The 22,608-nt window shown below is 41.0% G+C and overlaps 2 protein-coding genes across 2 annotated transcripts; both read left to right on the forward strand.

The window, feature by feature from the left end:
* The first annotated feature begins 1,041 nt into the window (after positions 1 to 1,041).
* LOC101524873 (olfactory receptor 10Q1) lies at positions 1,042 to 2,001 on the forward strand. The gene has a single exon (XM_012927016.2). It carries the CDS (start codon positions 1,042 to 1,044, stop codon positions 1,999 to 2,001), a length of 960 nt encoding a protein of 319 aa, XP_012782470.2.
* Positions 2,002 to 18,465: 16,464 nt separating this feature from the next.
* On the forward strand, positions 18,466 to 19,479 carry LOC101525107 (olfactory receptor 1S1-like). The gene has a single exon (XM_004585506.3). It carries the CDS (start codon positions 18,466 to 18,468, stop codon positions 19,477 to 19,479), a length of 1,014 nt encoding a protein of 337 aa, XP_004585563.3.
* Positions 19,480 to 22,608: the final 3,129 nt, after the last annotated feature.

The raw sequence follows: 22,608 nt of genomic DNA on the forward strand, positions 1-22,608 counted from the left end.
TGATTGTTCTGAGGCATAATTCAACTCTGCTATTACTTTTTGAGTTTCCTTGCTATTTATTTTCTTAGCTCCCAAATCTCCATTTTCATTTCCTCCAACTTAATTCAGTCCTCACTCATTTGAAACTTCTGTTAGAACCCAAATGCTTAGGTTCCTAGTTGGAAATTTTGAGGAAACATTGCTATGAGATGAAATATATGAAAAGGACTGGGGGAGGGGCTTCAAAATGTTCATGGAGTAGAAATATGATCCTTTAATTCCATTTTTCCATGAATCGTTTCAAGTGTCCTCACATGTGGGAAAAGAGACTGGATATAAAGTTGTTTGCCTGCTTTTATAATGGAGTCAAAACAACACGGTACAGCCAAAAAAAAATACTGTTTAAGAAGTAGGAAGAACAGAGTCTTCCCACACCGAATTTCAGAAATAACTCTTGCAGACCTAATGCTGCAACCAATTACAATATGTACCATTGCGTGTAAGTTGAAACTGTTAATATAAAGGGGTAAAAGAATGGTAACATGAAGTGGAGAATAAAACGTTTAAAAAATGATGAACACTCGAAGATTACTAGAATTTTTCCTATTTCTGATGCCTTAATAATGGTCATACTTGTTTAATTAATCTGCAAAAAAGTAAGGTGACCACTTGGGATTCATGAATTTCTATGCATACAAGCTACATTTTGATTAGAATGTTTATTAAAAATGTGACTAACATATCCATATATATGATTAAAAATATCCACAGTTAACAGTTTAGTTTAACTGAACACAAGGAAAGTATTAGCTGTTGTCAACGGGATTATAAATATCAAATTAAAAACAACAGACATTTCACCAGTAACTTCGTCAAGATATTCACCCCATTGGTGAAACATCCTAAAAAACCACACAAGGGGAACTACTGTGAATTCATGTATTACAATAGAAAACTAGATACCAATAGGTGATTTTATATCGAATTTTAAATCTGTTTTACGCAGGTAATAAAGCAATCAGGCATGGGTATTTAACTGCTTCTCGTCTTTTAACAAAGAAGATGTTGACTTGGAAACCTGTCCTCAACCAATCCGGTCCTACGGAGTTTGTCTTCCGGGTGTTCACCACTGTCCCGGAACTCCAGGTCCTTCTCTTCCTTCTCTTCCTCCTCCTCTACCTCATGATCCTCTGTGGCAACACGGCCATCATCTGGGTGGTCTGCACACACAGCTCCCTCCACACACCCATGTACTTCTTCCTGTGCAACCTCTCCTTCCTGGAAATGTGCTACACCACTGTTGTGGTGCCCCTGATGCTTTCCAACATTTGGGGGCCTCAGAAGCCCATTCCACTGGCTGCTTGTGGAGCCCAAATGTTCTTCTTTGTTACTCTTGGCAGCATTGACTGCTTTCTGCTGGCAGTGATGGCGTATGATCGCTATGTGGCCATCTGCCACCCGCTGCACTACACCCTCATCATGACCCACAAACTGTGCATTCAGATGGTGGTGGGATCCATAGGCCTGGCCCTGTTTCTCTCCCTGCAACTCACCGCCTTAATCTTCACCCTGCCCTTCTGTGGACGCCGACGGGAGATTAACCACTTCCTCTGTGATGTGCCTCCAGTCCTGCGTCTGGCCTGTGCTGACATCCACGTGCACCAGGCCGTCCTGTATGTCGTGGGCATTCTCGTGTTGACTGTCCCCTTCCTGCTTATCAGCATCTCCTACGGGTTCATCGCTCGCACCATCCTCCGCATCCGCTCTGCAGAGGGCCGCAGCAGAGCTTTCTCCACCTGCTCCTCTCACCTCACTGTGGTCTTGATTCAGTATGGGTGTTGCAGCCTGGTCTACTTGCGACCACGCTCCAGCACCTCAGAGGACGAAGAACGAAAACTCGCGCTGGTCTACACCTTTATCACTCCCTTACTCAACCCTCTGATTTACACACTCAGGAATAAAGATATCAAAGGGGCACTGAAGAAAGCTATCGTTAGTAAGGCAGCCTCTGGCACCCACTGAAGAGGGGGTAAGGGAAGGCTGGGTGTCTGTTGGATGTCACAGAGCACAAAAGAACAAACAGAATTATATATACTTGAAATGGTAGCACACGTTTGACGTTTTTGGAGTATTTATTCCTTGTCCACAATCGCAGTTATTTTCCTAATTCTTTTTTTCAATTGACTTTTGGGCAAATTCTTAATGGCACCAACAAGTAATACATTCAAAAATGTGCAACCTCTCCTTCCTGGAAATGTGCTACATTTCCCACAGGAAACTAGGAAAATATTATAAAGTACATAATCAAATACAAAGATACCTTCACTCACACAAAGTCAATTTTAAAACAGTCACAAAATCATTGAAAATGATAGTGGCATATAATTTCTACCAATTTGCTGGGCAAATCTTTGAAACAAAAGTTTGAGAAAGTGCTGTTTTTGCAGCAAAGCCCATATGCACAAGCAGTTCTTTCCATGTCTGTCTTGCAGTGTCTGGCTTATTTCTCTCAACCACTTCACTGCAAATGACAGAATTTCACTTTGGGGGGAGAATCAAGATGGCTGAATAGGGTAAGGACACATTTAAATAGATGGGAAAACATTTAATCAGGATGAAGCACAGAGGACACATTCCAGGAAATAGGAGAAGACAGAACAACAGCAGAGGGGTACCTGGAGACTGACAGACACAGGAAAGCAGCTGACACAACGGTGTGGTGTTGCAGTGACTGATACTCCAGCAGCATTCAGCCAACGGCTATCTGAACTCCACCAGCAGCCTGAACTCCACCAGCAACCAGGTGGGAAGAGACTTTCACTGGGAGCTTGGGAGGTAAACCCAGACAAATAACTGTCCTACTGGTCTGTTTGATTTGACCAGGAGCAGAGACAGAGCAGCAGATCCCAGACAGACAGTGTGAGAACAGCGTGGATTTCGCAGCGCAGTCAGCCCCCTAGAGCTGAATTGGGTGCCATTTTGCCTAAGAAGGCAGAGGCTAGGGAAAGGACTGAGCATACGCTGAGCTGGGAGTAAACTCATTTCTGACTCAGTGAACTGCAACAACGTGGCATTCTACAGGTTTCACCCAAGACAGGTCTGGCTAGCCCTCACATCTGATGGCCAGCACATCAAGAACTCTGGTAGTGGCACAGTAGGAACCATTTAGGGCACTGTGGCAATAGCTTTAGGACTGCAGGGGACAACAGTGAACTGTGCATGTGCTGAGCTCATGAGAACTCCCTGAGTTCCGTGGATTGCACTGGTCCCGCAGGAAAATAATACCGACTGTGGCATTGTATGGGTCAAAATAGGCCCACGTGGCACCCAGACCTAACATCTAACAGGTTCCTGCAAGATCAGCGCCACCAACAACCTAGCCATATAGAACACTTGGTGTCTCTCTAATCCTGGGACCCGCCCCAACCGGAAATGGGAGAAAGGTTGCAGAGACAATGGTGCAGCCTCAGCACGGTATCACAGGAGGTGGAGAGTGGTGAGCCAGGAGCTGGGGCTGTGGAGACCACGGTGGAAATCTGACATAAGAACCCAGACCTGGAACTCACTGAAGGTTGTGGCACAAGTGGCTGCAAGAAAAGTTGTGAACCAACCGCAATAAGTAAAATTGCATTGTAGACCTGTGGGTGACACAGCTTAGAAACCTGCCCCAAGGTGAAAATTTTGCTAACCAGAAGTACAATGACCAAGAACAAAAGAAGAGACAAAGGCACAATGAATACTATTGAAAACTCCCCTGCAAAGGAGCAAAACCCTATGCCAACCTCAGAGTTCACTGAGGAAGACATCGAGAAAATGGGGCACACAAAATGCAGAAAACTCATTTTAAAGCTTCTGATCAACAATGAGAAGCACATACAAGAGTTCAAAGAATTTAAAGAAGCCATAAAGCAAATCAAGGCTGATATATCAGAAATTAAGAACACAGTAGAGCAAATGAAAAGTACGGTGGAGAGTCTCCAAAATAGAATGAAGCTGGCAGAAGAAAACATCTCAGAATTGGAAGATATTTTCTGTCATCAAGAGGAAGCAAACAAAAAGCTGGAAGCAGAGCTGGATTAGGCCAAAAAAAGTATTCAAGAATTGAAAGACACTATTAAGAGACCAAATATAAGGGTTATGGGAGTCCCAGAAGGTGCAGAAAGAGAAACTGGTTTTACACATATATTTAATGAAATAATAAAGGATAATTTGCCTAATCTAGAGAAAGAATTGGGAAACAAGATCCAGGAGGGGCACAGAACTCCCAACAGTCCTGATCAAAAGCGATCTTCACCACGACACATGATCATTCAATCGAACATAAGGAAAAAAATCCATAAATGTGCACGTGAAAAAAATCAATTGACATATAAAGGAATGCCAATTAAGCTCACAGGAGATATCTCACAGGAAACTCTACAGGCAAGAAGAGAATGGAGTGACATATTCCAGATTCTAAAAGAAAAAAATTGTCAGCGTAAGATAACGTATCCTGCAAAGCATTCTTTTGTCTTTGAAAATGAAATCAAATTCTTCCACATCAAGAAAAGTTAAAAGAATTTGCTTCTTCCAAACCTGCCCTGCAAAGGATACTTCAAGATGTTCTCTTGACAGAGAACAGGGATAGCACCTACCAAAACCAAAGGCAAATGGGAAGAACATCCCAGTAAAATGACAACAGAAGACTAAACCAAGGAACAACCCATTCCTACAATGACAGGACCAAAGTACCACCCATACATACTAAATTCTGAATGCAAATGCCTTAAGCTCAATCAAACGTCATAGATTAGTAGACTGGATTAAAAACAAAACCAATCCATTTATTGTCTAGAAGAGACACACTTCACCAACAAAAATCAGTGGAAACTATATTGCATGGGTTTCATTATTTTCTGTTAGTTTCCTCTCTTCAAAACACTTTCTTCTGATTAAATTATTCAATGACTCGTAGATCATACAGTAGTATCATTTTCTGCAAGAAGGTTCTTGATTTTCATTTCTTCAGCTACACGTTAGTCATTTAGGAGCATGTTATTTTACTTTATGGTGTTGTTAATTTCTTTTTTCTCCCTGATGTCGATTTTGTTTTGTGTCTTTTCATTTAAGGGGATGTATAGTAGCTGTGTAAGAGACAGTCACATCTAGTAACATGTTATTTAACTTCATGGCATTGTAAATTTCTATTTTCCTTTCTATTGTTGATTTTGTATTATGACTTTTCATTTGAGGGGATGTACTGTAGCTGTGAAATGGAGACTAACATTCAGATGTGAGGCTACAATGTAGTATGCACCTCTACTTCCAGACAAAGATGTACTTACAATAAAACTGTTTACAATATCTTGACAATAGGATGCTGGACTCTCTGCCATTGTCCATGCCCGCAATGATGGACATATGACTGTGTATGAAGAACTGTATTTTAGTAATGATATAGAGGAACTAGGTGGGGGGAGGGTATTGGGGGGGATAAGGGAAATGTCAGGAGTCTATGGAACTGTATCATAAAATGATAATAATAGCAATAATAAAATGTAAAAAAAAGAATTTCATTTTTTATAGTAAAGAATATTCTAATTTGTATATATTGCTTCTGAATGTGTGTGTGAGTGCTTTAACTATTCATCTGGATACATTAGTTTTGGCTACTGTGAACAGTGTTGCAGTAAAAATGGTAGAACAGGGATCTCTTCTATAAAATGATTTTGCTTTTTTTTAGATACATACCCATTTGTGAGATTGCTAGATCATATGGTAAGCCTGTTTTCTAGCTTTCATTTTAAACAAATCTCCATATTTCCCACAATAATCACCTAATGTGATCACCTAATTACATTCCCACCAACAGGGTATACTAATTCCCCTTTATCCACATCCTTATCAGCATTTTTTGGCACTCAACGTCTTCTGGGTTAGATGAGCTGGCTTTCATGTCCCCTGTGTGCCCCTGTTACATGCATGCTGTCCACTGCACAGGAATCAGCAGCTGAGGAAACCCAATCCTAATACATGCACTCCAAGGCCAGACCACATATACTGTGATTTACCGTATGGCTGGGGTTTGAGTCCAGTAGTCTAACTGGAGAGTTTCCCAGGAAACCTTGCCTGGGATTATCTCACACTTGATTCTTTATATGCCAGCCAGTGTGGGGTCAGGTTAGATCCATCACCTGCACCAGCTAATGCACACACCAGTGGATACAGCAGCCTAGTCAGTTCCACCCATACACCCACCTCTCATGTAAACCGATAGGTGCTGCAGTCTAGCCCAGCCCAGCCTGCCAGAGCCCTGTCTTCACAAACACCAACAGGTGCCACAGCCTAGTCAGGATGACCACCCACAACTCCCACTAGGCCTGACCCTAGCTCTGGTGTTTTTGTACGTGTTGTCATGTGTCACAACTTAACCTGGTCCATCCTGCATCCTAACTGACTCTCGTGCACTGAGGTGGCTGCTACAACTTAGTTCAGCTGGACCCAACCCCAGACCCAGACCCCAAATATACAAATGAATGCTGCTGCCTTGACCGGCCTGATCCATCCCCAGCCCTAGCTGTCATGATCACCAGTGGGAGCTAGAGCCCAGCAGAGGAGTACTCACAGTTTGCTACCAGACCAGCACCCAACCACAGATCATGCACCTGCTTTGGGTTACTTTACTCCAGCCTGCTATGACTTGTACCCAGCCCTGGCACTTGCCAGCAGGTGCTATGGTCTAGCCTGGCTGGCCCATGCCATTCTGTCTCTTGGGCACACTAGCAGGTGCAGCAGCCTAGTGCAGCCTGGCCCAAGCCCAGACCAGCCTGCCCCGAATTCCAGCTCTCACACTCACTAGTGAAAGCAGCAGCCCAGCCAGCGAGTCCCCAGATTCCCATAAAAGGCCCACTACCACCCCAGGTCATGCATGTACCAGAAGATGCTGTAACCCTATCGGAAATGGTCCAACCCAGTCTTGGCTTTTGCCAAGAGTTGCTACAGCCTAGCCCAGCCTGGCCCACACTCAGCATCAGCCTTCATGTAAACTGATGAGTGTTGTGGGGCAATTCAACATGGCTTGTACCCCATCCTGGCTCTCACTCATGCCAATGTGTGCTGTGGACTGATCCTGCCCAGCCCACTCCCAAACCTTGCTTGCTCACACATATACCGACTGGTGTTACAGCCCAGCCTGGCCTTATCAGTCCCAGCTCTCATGCTCACAAAGCAGGAGCTGCAAATCTAGCAGGGGAGTTCCCCAAGTTCCACTACCAGATCTATTCTCAGTTCCAGATCTTGCTAATGACATTGGGTGCTATAACCCAGCCTGACATGGCTGGCCTCAAGTCCTGGCACTCACTGGTAGACACTGTGGCCTAGTCTGACTGGCCTACACCCATTCTGGCTCTCACCAGTAGGTGCTACATCCTAGCCTGGCCCACCCCAGACCCGGCACCCATGTGAACCAGCCTAGTCTGGCCTGTGCCACACCCATTTGGGCACTCATGAGCATCAGCAGGTACTGGGGCCTAGCCTAGTCTTGCCTGCTGCCAAGCCCAGCCCCGCCTCCTCCCATCCCTTATTCCCTGGCTCCCTTGAGTGTCAGGTGAAGTTCTGTGGTCCAGCTGTCCATGCAAAAAGCAGCTGCTGCAGTCTACAGAGGTGAGCTTACAGTCTTCTACCAAATCTGCCCCCAGATCTGGTTCTCTCACATTCTCATAGGTGCTGTAGACCAGCCTGAGATGGTCCACCTTGTGCTCCAATACTAATGGGTGGGAATTTATCCACTTCTTCAAGATTTTCCAATTTGTTAGCATATTGGTGTTACATTATTTTCTCATGATCGCTGGCACTTCAATGATATCAATTGCAATATCTCCTTTTCAATTTCTAATTTTATTTGAGCTTTTATCTCTTTTTCTTTGTTAGTCTGGCTAAAGGTTTTTTCATTTTCTTTATCTTCTCAAAAGTCAGCTTTTTGTCTTGTTGACCTTCTATCTGTTCTTTTTTTTTTTTTTTTGGTTCCAATTTCATTTTTTCGGCTCCAATCATTATGACTTCTTTCCTGCTACTAATTTGGAATTTGTTTCTTGTTTTAAAAATATTTTTGAATATTTATTTGTTTCAAAGGCAGAGTTACAGAGAAAGAGAGAGACGGAGAGAGATATCTTCCATCTGCTGGGTAACTTCCTAAACTTGTGACAATAGTCAAGATTGTGCCAGACCAAATACAGGAGCCTGGAATCCAATATGCATCTCCCACGTGGATAACAAGGACCCAAATACCTGAGCTACATTCTGCTGCTTTTCTAGATACATTAGCAGGGAGCTGGATAAGAAGTGGAGCATCCAGGACTTGATCTGGCACCCATACAAGATGCCAGTGTTACAGATGGCAGTTTAACTGACTGAGCCACGAAGGTGGCCCCTAGTTTTTTCTTGTTTTCAAAGTCCATAAGATGCTGACAATGAGTATCTATCACAGACCCTACTACGACTATTACACAACTGAATGGGCACTGAAGACGTGCAACCTAGGAAAACCACATCTATTTCAAAGTCATCTTTTCCCTCTTTGAACTGCTGCTCACTGAAAACCATGTCACTTACAGACACTACGAACATCGATTAAAGTCAAAACTGCTAACATTGATTAAAGATATCATGCTGAGGCTATACTTCTTGGCTGACCTAGAACCAAAGTTGAAGTAACAAACCAAGTAATACACTGCATTCCATATAAACAAAGTCCTTTCCAGTAACATCTGCTCTACAAATAGAAAGGGAAGTTTGCACAGGTGTCAACACAGGAAACAAGCAGAGAACCATGACACCCCTAGGGAAGACCGCAGTTCTCCAAAAATAGGTCCTGATCAGAAAGAAATCTATGAGACTCCTGAAATAGGATCCAAGATGATAGCCCTAAGGAAGCTTAATGAAATACATGAAAACACAGATAGACATTTTAAGGAAATGAAGAAAAAAGCAGGTGACAGCAATGAAACATTCACTAAGGAGATGCAAACTGCTAAAAAATAATCAAACAGAAATGTTGAAACTTCAATCAGTTAAGGAGCAAATATGATTGTGAACTTCAATAACAGAATAAACCAAGCTAGGAAAGAATTTCTGATGTGCATGTCAGGTTATTTTAAAATAACACATTCGAATAACAATAAAGAGAAACGAATTTAAAATCATAAAATGTTTTGTATAAATATTGGATATTTGGGCCCAACACAGTGGCCTAGTGGCTGAAGTCTTCACCTTTCACATTCTGGGATCCCATAAGGGAACCAGTTCATGTCCCAGCTGCTCCAATTCCCATCCAGCTCTCTGCTTGTAGCCTGGGAGAGTAGTCAAGGATCACACAAGGTTTTGAGACCCTGCACATACCTGGGAGACCCAGAGGAGGCTCTTGGCTCCTGGCTTCAGACCAGCTCAGCTCTAGCTGTTGCAGCCACTTGGGGAGTGAATCAGCATATGGAAGATCTTCTTCCCTATCTCTCCTCCTCTCTATATATCTGACTTTCCAATAAAAATAAATAAATCTTTAAAAATTGAACATTTGAACAAAATTTCCCAACATAGGACTTCTGTCTTCTTAGCCCTGTTTTATTTTTGCTAATTATTACTTGAATATCAGAGAGAAAGAGTTCTCCCATAATTTGGCTCACTCCCCCCCAAAATGCTGACAACAGTCAGGTTTTGCCAATGCAAAGCCAGGATCTGGGAACTCAAAGATTTCCATATGGGTGGTAGAGACCCAACCACTTTATATATCACCTGCAATCTCCCAGGGTTGGTATTATCAGCAAACCAAAATCAGAAATGAAACCAGAACTTAAACCAGACACTTCAACACTATGTATTATGCCAAGTGACATACTGACTCACAATTCAAATGCCAGGACCTAACCCTATTTTTATGAGTATCTTTTTAATTTTCATTTCATTTTTATTATATATTTATTTTATTTGAAAACCAGAGAAACAAAGAGAGACATACATCATTTCTTAGTAGTGAGAACATTTAAAATCCTCCCCTATAGCTATTCTGAATATCCAATACATTCTCTTTTTTTAAAAAAAATATTTATTTATTTTTATTAGGAAGTCAGATATACGGAGAGAAGTAGACACAGAGAGGAAGATCTTCTGTCCGAGGATTCACTCCCCAAGTGGCTGCAACGGTCGGAGCTAAGCCGATCCAAAGCCAGGAGCCATGCGGGTGCAGGGTCTCAAGGCTCTGAGCCGTCCTCTACTGCTTCCCCAGGCCACAGGCAGGGAGCTGGATGGGAAGCTGATAATTCAAATGCCACCACTTAACCCTATTTTTATGAGTATCTTTTCAATTTTCATTTCAATTTTATTATATATTTGGTAGATACATGAGAGAGATAAATAAATATATATGTATATATTTGTGTGTGTGTGTGTGTGTGTGTGTGTGTGTGTGTGTGTGTGTGTGTGTGTTTGGATGGGAATGGATGGGAAACAAGGATGCCGGAATTAGAACCGGCACCCATATAGGAACCTGGTGTGTGCAATGCGAGGACTTTAGCTACTAGACCACTGTGCCGGGCCTCCAATACATCCATAATAAAACTTTATGTTATATTTTACAGCATAGAATAAATACGTTCAGCGCTACCTGAAGCACTGTCAGGTCGCCATGGCAATTGTTCTGCCCCAGTGGTGATCATTCTCCCTAACCATGCTGTGAACCAAAATCTACACCAGCAGACATGCTGCCTCCTAAGCATTTAAGAGCAATTTATCTTCTGAAAATGTGCCTTAACTTCGGAATATTCATAAAGGCATGCTTTACTCAGATAAGTAGATTTTACTTTTTAACTGTCTTCTCCATGCATGGCAAGTTAATCTTACGTAATACACCAACCACCTTCATTCTGCAGAACTTCTTTCCTTCTGCCATGCTGGGCAGGGAACAGGAACTAGCTTTCACTGACTAGCACCTGCTCTGTGCCACCCTACCAAGATATCAAGAATACTGCTAGTCAATGCCAGCACTGCCTGCCCCACCTGCGCCAGCCTTCAGTGCTGAATAGTCATCGCACTGCTCTGCTGTTCCACTGGACCCAATACTCCGCTTGCCTTCTTAATGGCTGCTGTTCACGGGTCCACTCAGCAGATGGCACTACTGCCCTTCCACCTCAGCCTACATACTTGATACACTTCCCTGTATCTGTGCCTCAAAACAGCCCACTTCCTTCCCTGGTTCACAACAGATGCTATAGTTATGTCTTCCTATTTATAAAGGGGTAACAAGAGGAGGAAGGTCCCAGGGCCAGCTCTGACCAGGAGTTACCCCTCCTGGAACCCCCAAGACAAGTACAACCTACCAGGCAAGGATTTATTCCTATCCCAAAGTCTGAAGGAAAGAGATTATCTGAAAATGCTTATTAAAACTGTCCTAAGAAATCGGTGTCATCTCCTTAATGCCATATATTCAAATACACAAAGGCATAAACATCTGTATTAATTTCTTTTAAGTTTTTTAAAGATTTATTTATTTTTGTTGGAAAGTCAGATATACAGAGAGAAGCAGAGACACACAGAAAGATTTTCTGTATACGGGTTCACTTCCCAAGCGGCCACAACAGCTGGAGCTAAGCCAATTTGAAGCCAGGAGCCAAGAGCCTCTTACGGGTCTCCCACGTGGGTGCAGGGAACCAAGGCCCAGTGCATTGGGCCGTCCTCGACTGCTTTCCCAGGCCACAAGCAGAAAGCTGGATGGGAAGTGGGGCTGCCGGGATTAGAACTGGCGCCCTTATGGGATCCCAGCACATGTGAGGCGAGGATTTTACCACCATGTCCTCATTTCTTATTCTTATATAGAAAGCATCATCCCAGAAAAATTCTAAATTTTAAAAATATAAGGCTATTATTTATTTACCAAGTGAAAATTAATTAATATTTCATATAAAAAATATTAGATACAAAGATCCAGCAGACATAAAGATACAATCAAAATATTTAAGAGCAAGCATGAAGAACAGCAGTTAAGACATTAATTAGGACATATACATCTCATGTCAGAGAACCAAGCAGAGTGCCAATTTCTAACATCTTGGCATACTCTCGGAAGCAACAATTAACAGATCAGACACTTGAGTCCCCTACTACTTAGATGGGAGACCCACACTGAATTCCTGGTTCCTGTCTTCTGCCTGGGCCTAGTTACAGCTGTAAAGAAATCAGCCAATGAGAGATTGATCCATCTGTCTATCTGTCTATCTATTTATTTACTTACCCATTTCTGTTTTCTGAAATAAACTGTCTCATATTTGAAAAGTATTCATTGCAAACAGAAATAAGAGGATTACATTCTTTTTTTGGCAATAAATACTTTCTATCATCACACTTTAGATGCACCGTTGATACTTTTTCCTTACGCTCTTTTTGATGCTTTTAATTTTTAAGCTGATTTTACATGCAACTAAGGAAAACTACAAGGTGTCCTTTATTGAGGGAATAGTTATGGATTTAACAATATATTGAAAATGCTTGTGCTCTTGCTATGACCTAGAGGAGAGGTATAACATTCTCCAGCTGGCAGGTTGCTTGTCAATCTAATGAGGCCAAGTGACATCAGAACACGAGAAATCAATTTTCTCTATACACATTGTGTCAGGGAGTGTCATGCATGCCAACCACAAAAGTATGCAACTTCATTTCCACAATCCATTCATTATTTAGTTAGTTACAAATCATCAACAATTTAAAAGAATAGGGTAAAATATTGCTCTATTAGGGGAAAAAAAGTATCAATCACCCTGAAGTCCTGGGCTCTCTAAATAGCCTTCCTGTACATTTTCTAGGTCAACAAAATTAGTGTCTTTCCCTTTTTCCCTTATTTTCTTTTATTTATTGTTTAGTTAGAAAATAAAACACATATATTTACGGTGTACAGCATGATGTTTTGATACATGCGCACATTATGGAAGAGCTAAATCAGCTACTTGACATATTTATTACCTCATATTCCTTTTTTGGTGAGAATATTCACAATCTAGGCTTTTGGTAATTTTCAAATTTATAATACATTGTTCCTAACTGTAGTCATCACAATTTACAATGTATCTCTTAAAGTTATTTCTTTGTCTAACCTCAATTTTGTATACTCTAACCAGAATCTCACCAATCATCTGCCTCCCTCAACCCCTGATAACCACCAATTTACTCTGTTTCTATGATATTTGCATTCCAGTGTCAGTGAACTCATTTAATATTTGTCTTTCATGCCTGGATATTTTACATGGTGTTTACTTAATGTTTTCCAAGTTCATTGTGATCAAAAGTGAAAGGACTTCTCTCTTTTACGACTGAATAATATCCCATCATTCACACACATAAACACACGTATCATAGTTGCGTCATCAACTCATCTACTGGGGGAACATCTAGATTAGTTCTGTACCTTTGCTATTGTGAATAGATGCACAAGCAGCATGAGAGTTCCTCCTTTGAATGAAAGACTGTTTCCTTTCTATAAGACTCTTCAGCTGAAGTTATCACATTCTGGAATTAAGATGTAGACTGAAACGTCAGTACACCATCAGTCAGGTGACAGAAATGTCAATTGGTGTCCCCTCCACACAATGTGGCTGATGGGAAACATAAATGGAATTTAAAACACAATAATCTGATAGATTCCCTCCACCTTCAATGCCCTGCTTCTTTCTGCTACCTTCAGAAATCTACCTCCCCTGCATTGAGTCTAGTTATGAAGACGTCTATTGGGACACCTGTACCACATATCAGAGCAACTAGGTTTGAATATCAGTCCCACATCCCTGCTCTCATTTAAAAAAAAAGAAAGAAAGAAGAAGGAGAAGGAGGAGAAGAAGAAGAAGGAAAAGGGGGAGGAGGAAAACAAGCAACAAATACAAAACTAAACAAAACAAACAACAAAAAAGCACCCACCCCTCTTCTGAACTAAGAGGGATTAAGCGTACTGCAAAACACAGCTTCTGACTTCCTTTGTGAACACCAAAGGACAAATAACACAAATTGGAAATTCAACAGAGTAGAGACCTCATGGAATGAATTTTTTGCTGATCGAAAACAAGAGATGAAAAAGAAAAGAGTGTATTAAAATATTGTTCTTTCTCCCATCTGTAAACTTCTCCAAAGTATTTCTCATGATTTCTCCAATACACTGAGCGAACACATCTAATGAATCATCTCTGGCTCCTAGTTGCTGTGTTGAGCCACGACACCTGCAATCATCTATTTCATTTCATGACTTGTATTTGTCTTAACCTCTGTTCCCTCTATTCTTTGTGTTAACCTCTCTTGGACCAAATAAAATATTAAGGCCTAGACCCATGGCTCAAGCTCTTCTTTCTAGAAATCCCTTACTAAAACACTACAAACTTAGAAATATTCCTCCTCAAGACACGTTGCAAAATCTAGAATTCTGATAATAATCTAATTTCTTGCTCTTTTTCAAGAGCAAGGAGTATATATAGATGGAATAACAGCTTTTATTTCCTTTCTATGATCCCCATTATTTTAAACATTAGTCATGAATATGATTAATCCATATATCAAGCTGTATCCTGTTCAGGAGGGGATAGGGGCAAGAAATGACTGTGCAATGTAATAAGCCCTGGAAGCCCTGGAAGAAGGGGTGTGTTCAGTTCAGCTGGGTCTCTGGCTGTGCAGCCTCCTAGGTTCCTCCCATTTTTAGATCTGTTTTTCCAGACTCATCAGTATATTGTGAAGCATTCAAGTATCATTGCAATATTTTTTTTATTTTAAAAATACAGAATTCACTTATTTTCAAATACACTGACTTTAATGTTATTTAAAATTTTGAATAGCAGAAAGAGAGAGAAAGGGGGAGAACGAGAAAATGAGAGGGAAAGAGAAAGAGGGATCTTTAATATGCTGGTTTAATCCCTAACTGCCCACAAAAGCCAAGGCTGGATTAGGCCAAGGCTAGGAGCCTAGAACTTCATGTTGGTCTCCCATGTGGATGCCAATGAGCCTACCAATTTGACATATTCTCTGTGTACATTATCTGGAAGCTGGGTTTTGAACTTTGGCACTTTATAATGAGAGACAAGTGTCCCTTGTAGCACCTTAGCCATCATGTCAGCAGAGTTTATTTCTTTAGCTTGCATTGAGAGAGCTGATTGCTGGAACACTGGGTCTCCAGGGTCTCTCCCAATGTTGATGTTCATTCAAACGATACAGAGGCGATGGCCAATCCCCTGCTGCAGAAGATGGCAATTTTTCTGTCACAGTCATTAGTGGAGTCATACAACCCAATTCAGTTGGCATTTACTAAGTGTTCCCATCTGTCAAGCATTAGAGAAGAAACTCAGCAAGTGCTTGCCATCTCACTGAGAGCATAAAACACACACACAGAGCAAACTATGGACTTTCAATGAAGAATAATGATGAAGCAATTTACAAATAGGAAATGGCGGAGGAGCACCTGTGGACAAAACAGAGCAAGAATAATGCAGAAGTGTCTTTCAATTCCCCCATCACCTTATGAAGACTGGGATGTGAAAATTGCTGTTTGTGTAAAGAAAAGAACTCCAGGGATGCTGTCCCACAGGACTGAAAAGCAGCTAAATGCCCCATGTGAGCCCAACACCAGGACTCCTTACTTGAGTATTTGGGTGAGGAATACTGTTCCAAGAAGCACACGGACGCACTCAGTTCCACCCACTAACCTGATAAGGTCAAGGAAATCCATTGGACCTAGAATCACCTTTATTCAAAGCTGAGCCTTTTAAGAATATAGCATTGATCGTAACTAACAAGGAAGCCACCTCAGGGATTCTGAACAATTCGTGCAGAACTGATAGTCGGTAAGGGGGTAAAGGAGCATGAGATCAGAGATTGTCACTCAGAACATACAGCTAATTCCACTTTCTAGTCAAGCAGAAATCAGTCCAGGGCCTGGTAACCCACAGGACCTTCTAAACTCACTCTGTGTCATTATTCATGCCTGGCAGTTCTTTTTCTCATTTTAGTATTGACATGGAATCTTCTTTCTGCCTATATTTTGCCCTTTCTCTGATTTGAAATCCAACTTCCTAGGGAGAAAAAAAAGAGTCAGATTCTGCTCCATCATCCACTCCCTTTCCATTGTCTAGAATTCCAGGGGAAGTATTTCGTTGCTTTCTGACCTCTTCAGTGGTTATGGAAATAGGTAGAAGACAGAGGGAGGAAGTGAGAGACAGAGCTGAGAGAGAAAAAAATGGTGATTAGCATCTCTTAGCCATAAATTTGAAATTTCTTATGAAACTATAAGGAATATCATGCCAGATTCAAAAGCTCTTGCTTCTTATTAGGTGACAACTTATGAGAAAATCACTTCAAAGGTGTTTCTCTTGTAGCTGTCTGAGTGCCTCTGATTTTACTTTGGTCCTAAAGACCCATTTCTAGGCATTAAAAAGCAGTCCCAGCCCAGCGTAAAAGTTCAGCTTCACTTCCAGTTCAAGGTATGTGTCTCCCTTTGGATTCACTTCTGATGTGTAGATAAAGAGGTCCAGCAGCAGCAAGAAGTAGACATCTGTTCTTTCCTATTCTTTAACCTTTCCTAAGCTGATCACACAGTTATTGTCTTGATCTACTTCTATTATCATTTTTTTGGTTCTACAGGTGCATGGACGAATCTTGAGCATGTGGGAAAAAAGAAACAGAATTTTGGTATAATTCCATAAAATACTAGAAGTTGGTGCCTTATTGTAACAGTCAAGCTTTGGGTTCAAAGCAAATATTTGATTTGCTCCTTCATGTAGATCTCCTGGCAAGGATAACGAATTTTCTTTTATCTCTTAAAGATATCCCTTTCAGTTAACAGCCACCACATGGGTTCTATTACATCCTCCTCTAGACAAGCAAGTTGCTCCTCCTTTTATTTTCGTAAGGATTTAATAATCCCTTTTAAGTAAAAATAAAGTATGGCTATAAGAGGAGAGAAAATATGCAAGTTATTGTCAACATATCTTGTTTACTTGTTTACCTAAGGCCTTATATTTGTACTCGTAAATATAACACCACAAAAACACATGCCATCTGGCTCTCTTAATATGCAGAACACAATAGAGGTCCATATTCCCACATTCCCACATTCGTTGAGTGGGGTTACCTTTGGATGTCTTTACAATCAGTGTAGGTGTGAATTCAAGATGTCCATGAGTCTCTCTCAAGGTCTCTTCTTTCTCTTCAGTATTTTCATTCCTTACATTCTGTATAAACAACTGACATCACGCCATCTAACGCTCAATTTACATCACTTGGCTCATGTCAGTTCCTTGAAATATTCTTACCCATGAATTATGACCTGCACTTTTTATCACAGAAACTAAAAGATGTAGGATCACAACTTAATGAATGTTTTAAATGCAGAAAATGAAAGTTCAGTCACCAACTTAGAGGATTTTATACGTTATTAAGTATTCAATTAGAGTTTCAAGCCTGAATTTGGCATTCCTTTTGATGTCCATGAAGCTTATTTCTTACTTGAGAAAACAGACTTCCTTTCTGAAAACCTTATTTTTTTTATCTTTCTTCAGCAAAAACAGTTTTCCCTTTGGCAAAACTGTCCTGGAAAACAAAATGAATACCTTTTCAAATTAGTGCCCAGGATTTCTATAAACATTAGTAGTCATAAACATAGAGTAGCAGTCTTTAAATTTAAAAAAGCCAACATGATGATGATGGTTTTGGCTATTTTGTCACTGGACTACCGAAGAAAGTTGCCCTTGATTGCTGTCTAACATGGTCACTGGAGTCCAGTGACCTACAGAATTCACTTGACCTGTAGGAAATTTGTATATTCATGGTATGGCTGTGGGTAGTAACTCAAGGTTGCCCTATCATTGTCCTCCATCCCTGACATACTGGGCTGACTCAGTGAACCCCCAGCTTTGAAGTAACACCCTAAACATTCTTAGTTCACCTCAGATCTGACCATAAATTACACCCCTTCTCCTGATCCCTGTTCTTACTCATTTTCCAGTGGCAGTTTTTCTGCTGCCATTCTCTCCTAACTTTATTGAGGAAAAAAAAATACATGTAACAACACATTTTCATGTACTCCTAAGCCTCCACCACTTCTACACTTCCAAACTTTGTTTTAATGATCCTTCACATTTTTCATCTTCCTAGTCTTAAAGGGTAGAAGAGAACAGCGATGAAGATCTTAGATCTCACTTTGTTTAACTGACACCCATAGGCATTATGAACATGTTTAGAATGTGGGGTACGCCTCCTCTCTGACCACCAGTTTGGGTGTTTAAACAAAACTTGAAACCAACGGAAAAATCATATCCAAAAGTATCCACCACATCCGTGACTTTTCATTATAAGGCATTTCCTGAGTTTCGTCACTACAGAAGTAAATCCTTATTAGGTAGCCTTTTGACTCAATAAGAAGTATGAAGTTTACTCCTCTTCAACCTAGAAAAAGAGGCTGCAGTTAAGTGGTACCATGATGGATTTTCCTTGGAGGATATGAAGATGTTTTACTCTTTTCTTCAGATCAGCAGGAATATGCATCAAGGAAACCAAACCACCGTCTCTGAATTCATTCTCCTGGGACTCTCCAGTCAGGCTGAGCAGCAGAAGCTTCTCTTTGTGTTTTTCCTGGGTATGTACCTAGTCACTGTGGTCGGGAATGGGCTCATCATAATGGCCATCAGCTTGGATTCTAATCTTCACACCCCCATGTATCTCTTCCTTGCTAATCTATCCTTTGCTGATATGTCCTCCATTTCTACCTCAGTCCCCAAAATGCTGTTGAATATTCAGATGAAGAGCCAATCTATCTCCTATGAGAGTTGCATCACGCAGATGTATTTTTCTATTGTATTTGTTGTCATTGACAATTTCCTCTTAGGGCTCATGGCCTATGACCGCTTTGTAGCTATCTGTTATCCTCTCAACTACATGTCCATTATGCATTCCAGGCTTTGCATCTTGCTCACAATCATTCCGTGGGTCCTCAGTAACCTTGTGGCCCTGACACATACCCTTCTGCTCATTCAGTTGCTCTTCTGTGACAGAAATACTATCCCACACTTCTTCTGTGACTTGGCTCCTTTGCTCAGAGTGTCCTGCTCAGATACCACTATCAATGAGTTTGTGATGTTCTTTCTGGGCTTATCTGTTATTACCTTCCCCTTCGCCCTCATCCTCTTCTCCTACATCCGCATCATCAGAGACGTCCTGAGAATCTCATCCACCAAGGGAAAGTGGAAAGCCTTCTCCACCTGTGGCTCTCACCTAGCGGTTGTGTTTCTCTTCTATGGGACCATTGTAGGAGTTTACTTCTTCCCCTCATCAACTCACCCCGAGGACACAGACAAGATTGGTGCAGTACTTTTCACTGTGGTCACACCCATGATGAACCCCTTCATCTATAGTCTGAGGAACAAAGATATGAAAGGTGCTCTGAGAAAGCTCCACAGTAGAAAAATGTTCCTGTTTTTGATGCCCCAAGCATCTAAACTCCTTTTCTCCTCATAAAGAAATGAGTGGCTCAGTCAAAAGTTTGTGGCACAGTTCTGATGGTTCAGTTTGTTTTTGATCACCTTTAGGATATTTGCCTTCTATTCCAACCTCTGTGATATTGGTGCTTTTCTCACATAGGTCTGGTCTTGGAAACAAGGCCTCTTTCTCCTATGGTAAGTCGCAATATTAACAAGCATCTTAATTATAATCTGTGTTACCTTAAATGTTCATACTAAATGCTTATAACAGATGATAACAGGTACATACATGTATGGCCTATAACCTACCTTTCATAGACAACAGTCTACAAAATACATGAATACAACAGCTTTATTCAATGTACATTTCTCTATGTCAGATTTCCCCAAGTTTGTTTTATGAAGATACTGTTTGGTACAGAATTCAGCAGTAATAAAGCTGAAAGTTCTCATGTTCAAACAAGTTTTAATTATTTTTATTGTTTTCTGTGATATATATTTGTAGGTATGAAGATTTCCCCTTTGCCCTCCTCTTTCTCCCTTCCCATTTCCCCTCCTACCGTTTCCCCCATATTGTTATAGTAGTATGGCCCTTTACTAAGAGTTACAAGGTTAACATTCTGTTATTTAAATACATCATGTAGGTACAGGTGTGGCCAATGATAGAAAATCTAGTATCATATTGTCAAGGTGTATTTAACTTTCACTGGGAGTCCTCCTTTTAGTAGGGAGTTGAAACGCCTACTGCAATATATCTTCACTCCACATTATACTAGTCTTCATTATACAGTACATCTATGGGAATATATATGTGTTCTTATTCCCCTATACATCTGTTTGCTTTGTATTCTACATGAATGTTGCCTTATATCAGAACATATGATGTTTGTCCTTTTGTGATTGACTTATTTCACTGAGGATATCTGGACACAATTTACCAAAACAAAGCATGAGGTAATTAAAAATCTGAACAGACTTACATTCTGGTCAGAGATTGAATTGATAACGAAATCCCTCCCAACAAAGAAAAACTCAGCACTGATAGCTCCACTGCTGAGTTCTACCAAACATTTCAAGAATAAGGCACTCCACATCCTCCACAAGCTATTTGAAACTATAGAAAGGGAGGCAATCCTTCCACTCTTAACACCAAAGCCAGATAGAGACACAACAGAGAAAGGAAACTGCAGACTGATATCCCTGATGAACAGAGACACAAAAAAACCCTCAACAAAATACTGGCCAGCAGGATCTAACAATACATCAGGCAAATCATTCACCTGGACCATAGGGGATATATCCCTGGCTTGCAGGGATAATTTAACATATGCAAATCAATAAATGTGATACATCACATCCACAAAACAAAAAATAAGACCATATGATCATCTCAATAGATACAGAGAAGGTATCTGATAAAATCCAACACCATTTTGTGCTAAAAACCATAAGAAAGATAGGCACAGAAGGAAAATCAGCATTATACTGAATGGAAGCTTTCCCTCTAAGATCTGCACGTGGACAAGAATGTTCACTTTCATCCCTGCCATTCAACATGGTATTGAAAGTCCTCACTAGAACTACTAGGCAAGAATAAGAAATTAAAGGAATTCAAATCAGAAATTTGAAAATGACATGATTCTATAAATTGGAGAACCAAAAGACTCAATAAAAAGGTTATTGAAACCCATAAGAGAGTTTGGGAAGGTAGCATAGGAAAAAAATCAAATGAACATAAATCAATGGCCCTAGTATACGTTCAAACAACTTTGAGCAATGTTGAGTTAAATGAAGCATGTATACAAACAAGACAACCTATTAAAGTTTTAGCATAGTGTAAATTTCCCAGTGCATCACGGTATGCTTGTCCAAACCATACTTACACAATTATACAGAAATCCATTCATAGCGTAGTAGTTCATGGACCCAGTGCTACTTAAAATACATTTTGGGGAATATAACTCCAGCAACTTTAGTTATTTTCATTGAAACTCACAGAGCCTGGATGTGGAAGTTATCAGTTATAGAGCCCAGCATGGTAGCCTAGCAGCTAAAGTCCTTACCTTGCAAGCCTCAGAATCCTATATGGGTGCCAGTTCTAATCCTGGAGGCCCTCCTTCCCATCCAGCTCCCTGATTGTGGCCTGGGAAAGCAGTTGAGGATGGTCCAAAGCCTTGGGACTCTGCATTTGCGTAGGAGACCCAGAAGAGCCTTCGGGCTCCCAGCTTCGAATTGACTCAGCTCCAGCCACTGTGGCCGCTTGGGGAGTGAATCAGTGGATGGAAGATGTTCCTCTCTGTCTCTCCTCCTCTCTGTATATCTGACTTTGTAATAAAAAACAAAATAAATCTTTTTTTTAAAAAAAGGAAGAAGTGTCAGTTATAGTCTTGACTTGGTCTTCAACTACTTATGAAGATCTTATTTAGGTCAGTTCACCTCCTTTAGCCTATATACCGACCTAGTCAATAAAACCCTCGTTCTCATTATTGGCCATTTATTTCTAAGAAGCCATTGGGAGAATTCTGTCAAATTTCATTTACTGACCCTGTAATACCTTCTTTGTTTTACTAGCTACAATGGCCTTGAGCTCAAATTGGCAATCAAATTCATAAAATACATCTAGAACCAATTTCATTGAGGTTTAAGAAATGATGCAGGAAGCCACACTGCATGTACAGCAACAGAATAGTGAGGTGTGCCTCTCTAGGCCATCTCAGCTCAGGAAAGTGCAGTTCTGACTTTCTTAGCCTTCATCCCTCCCAAGTGCACAATTGCCTCAGCAATGTGAGAAGTACCCATTTTTGGGGTGTGACTACATATCCTTAAATATATGTTACTAGTAATTATGGAAATATTTGCCAGGGAGAATCAATCAGAATTAAAACCCTGAAAAGAGGACTTTAAATGGAGTTTTATGCATTTCTTCCCACACTTCCTTCTGGAACTGACCTCAACTCCAATGGAAGAATCAGTTCCTACATTCTGAAACACTCCTCAGCTGGCAGGCATTTGGCCAGTGGTGAAGACGCCAATCGGGGTTTCTGCCTCCATGTTTGATTGCCTCAGTTTAGCTCCCAGCTCCTTCTCCTGATTCCAGCTTCCCACTGATACAGACCATTGGGAGCCAGTGATGACTCGGTTAATTGAGTTCCTGACACCCACATGG

This window comes from Ochotona princeps, chromosome 4 (genome assembly GCF_030435755.1).
Source record: "Ochotona princeps isolate mOchPri1 chromosome 4, mOchPri1.hap1, whole genome shotgun sequence".
NCBI lineage: Eukaryota > Metazoa > Chordata > Mammalia > Lagomorpha > Ochotonidae > Ochotona > Ochotona princeps.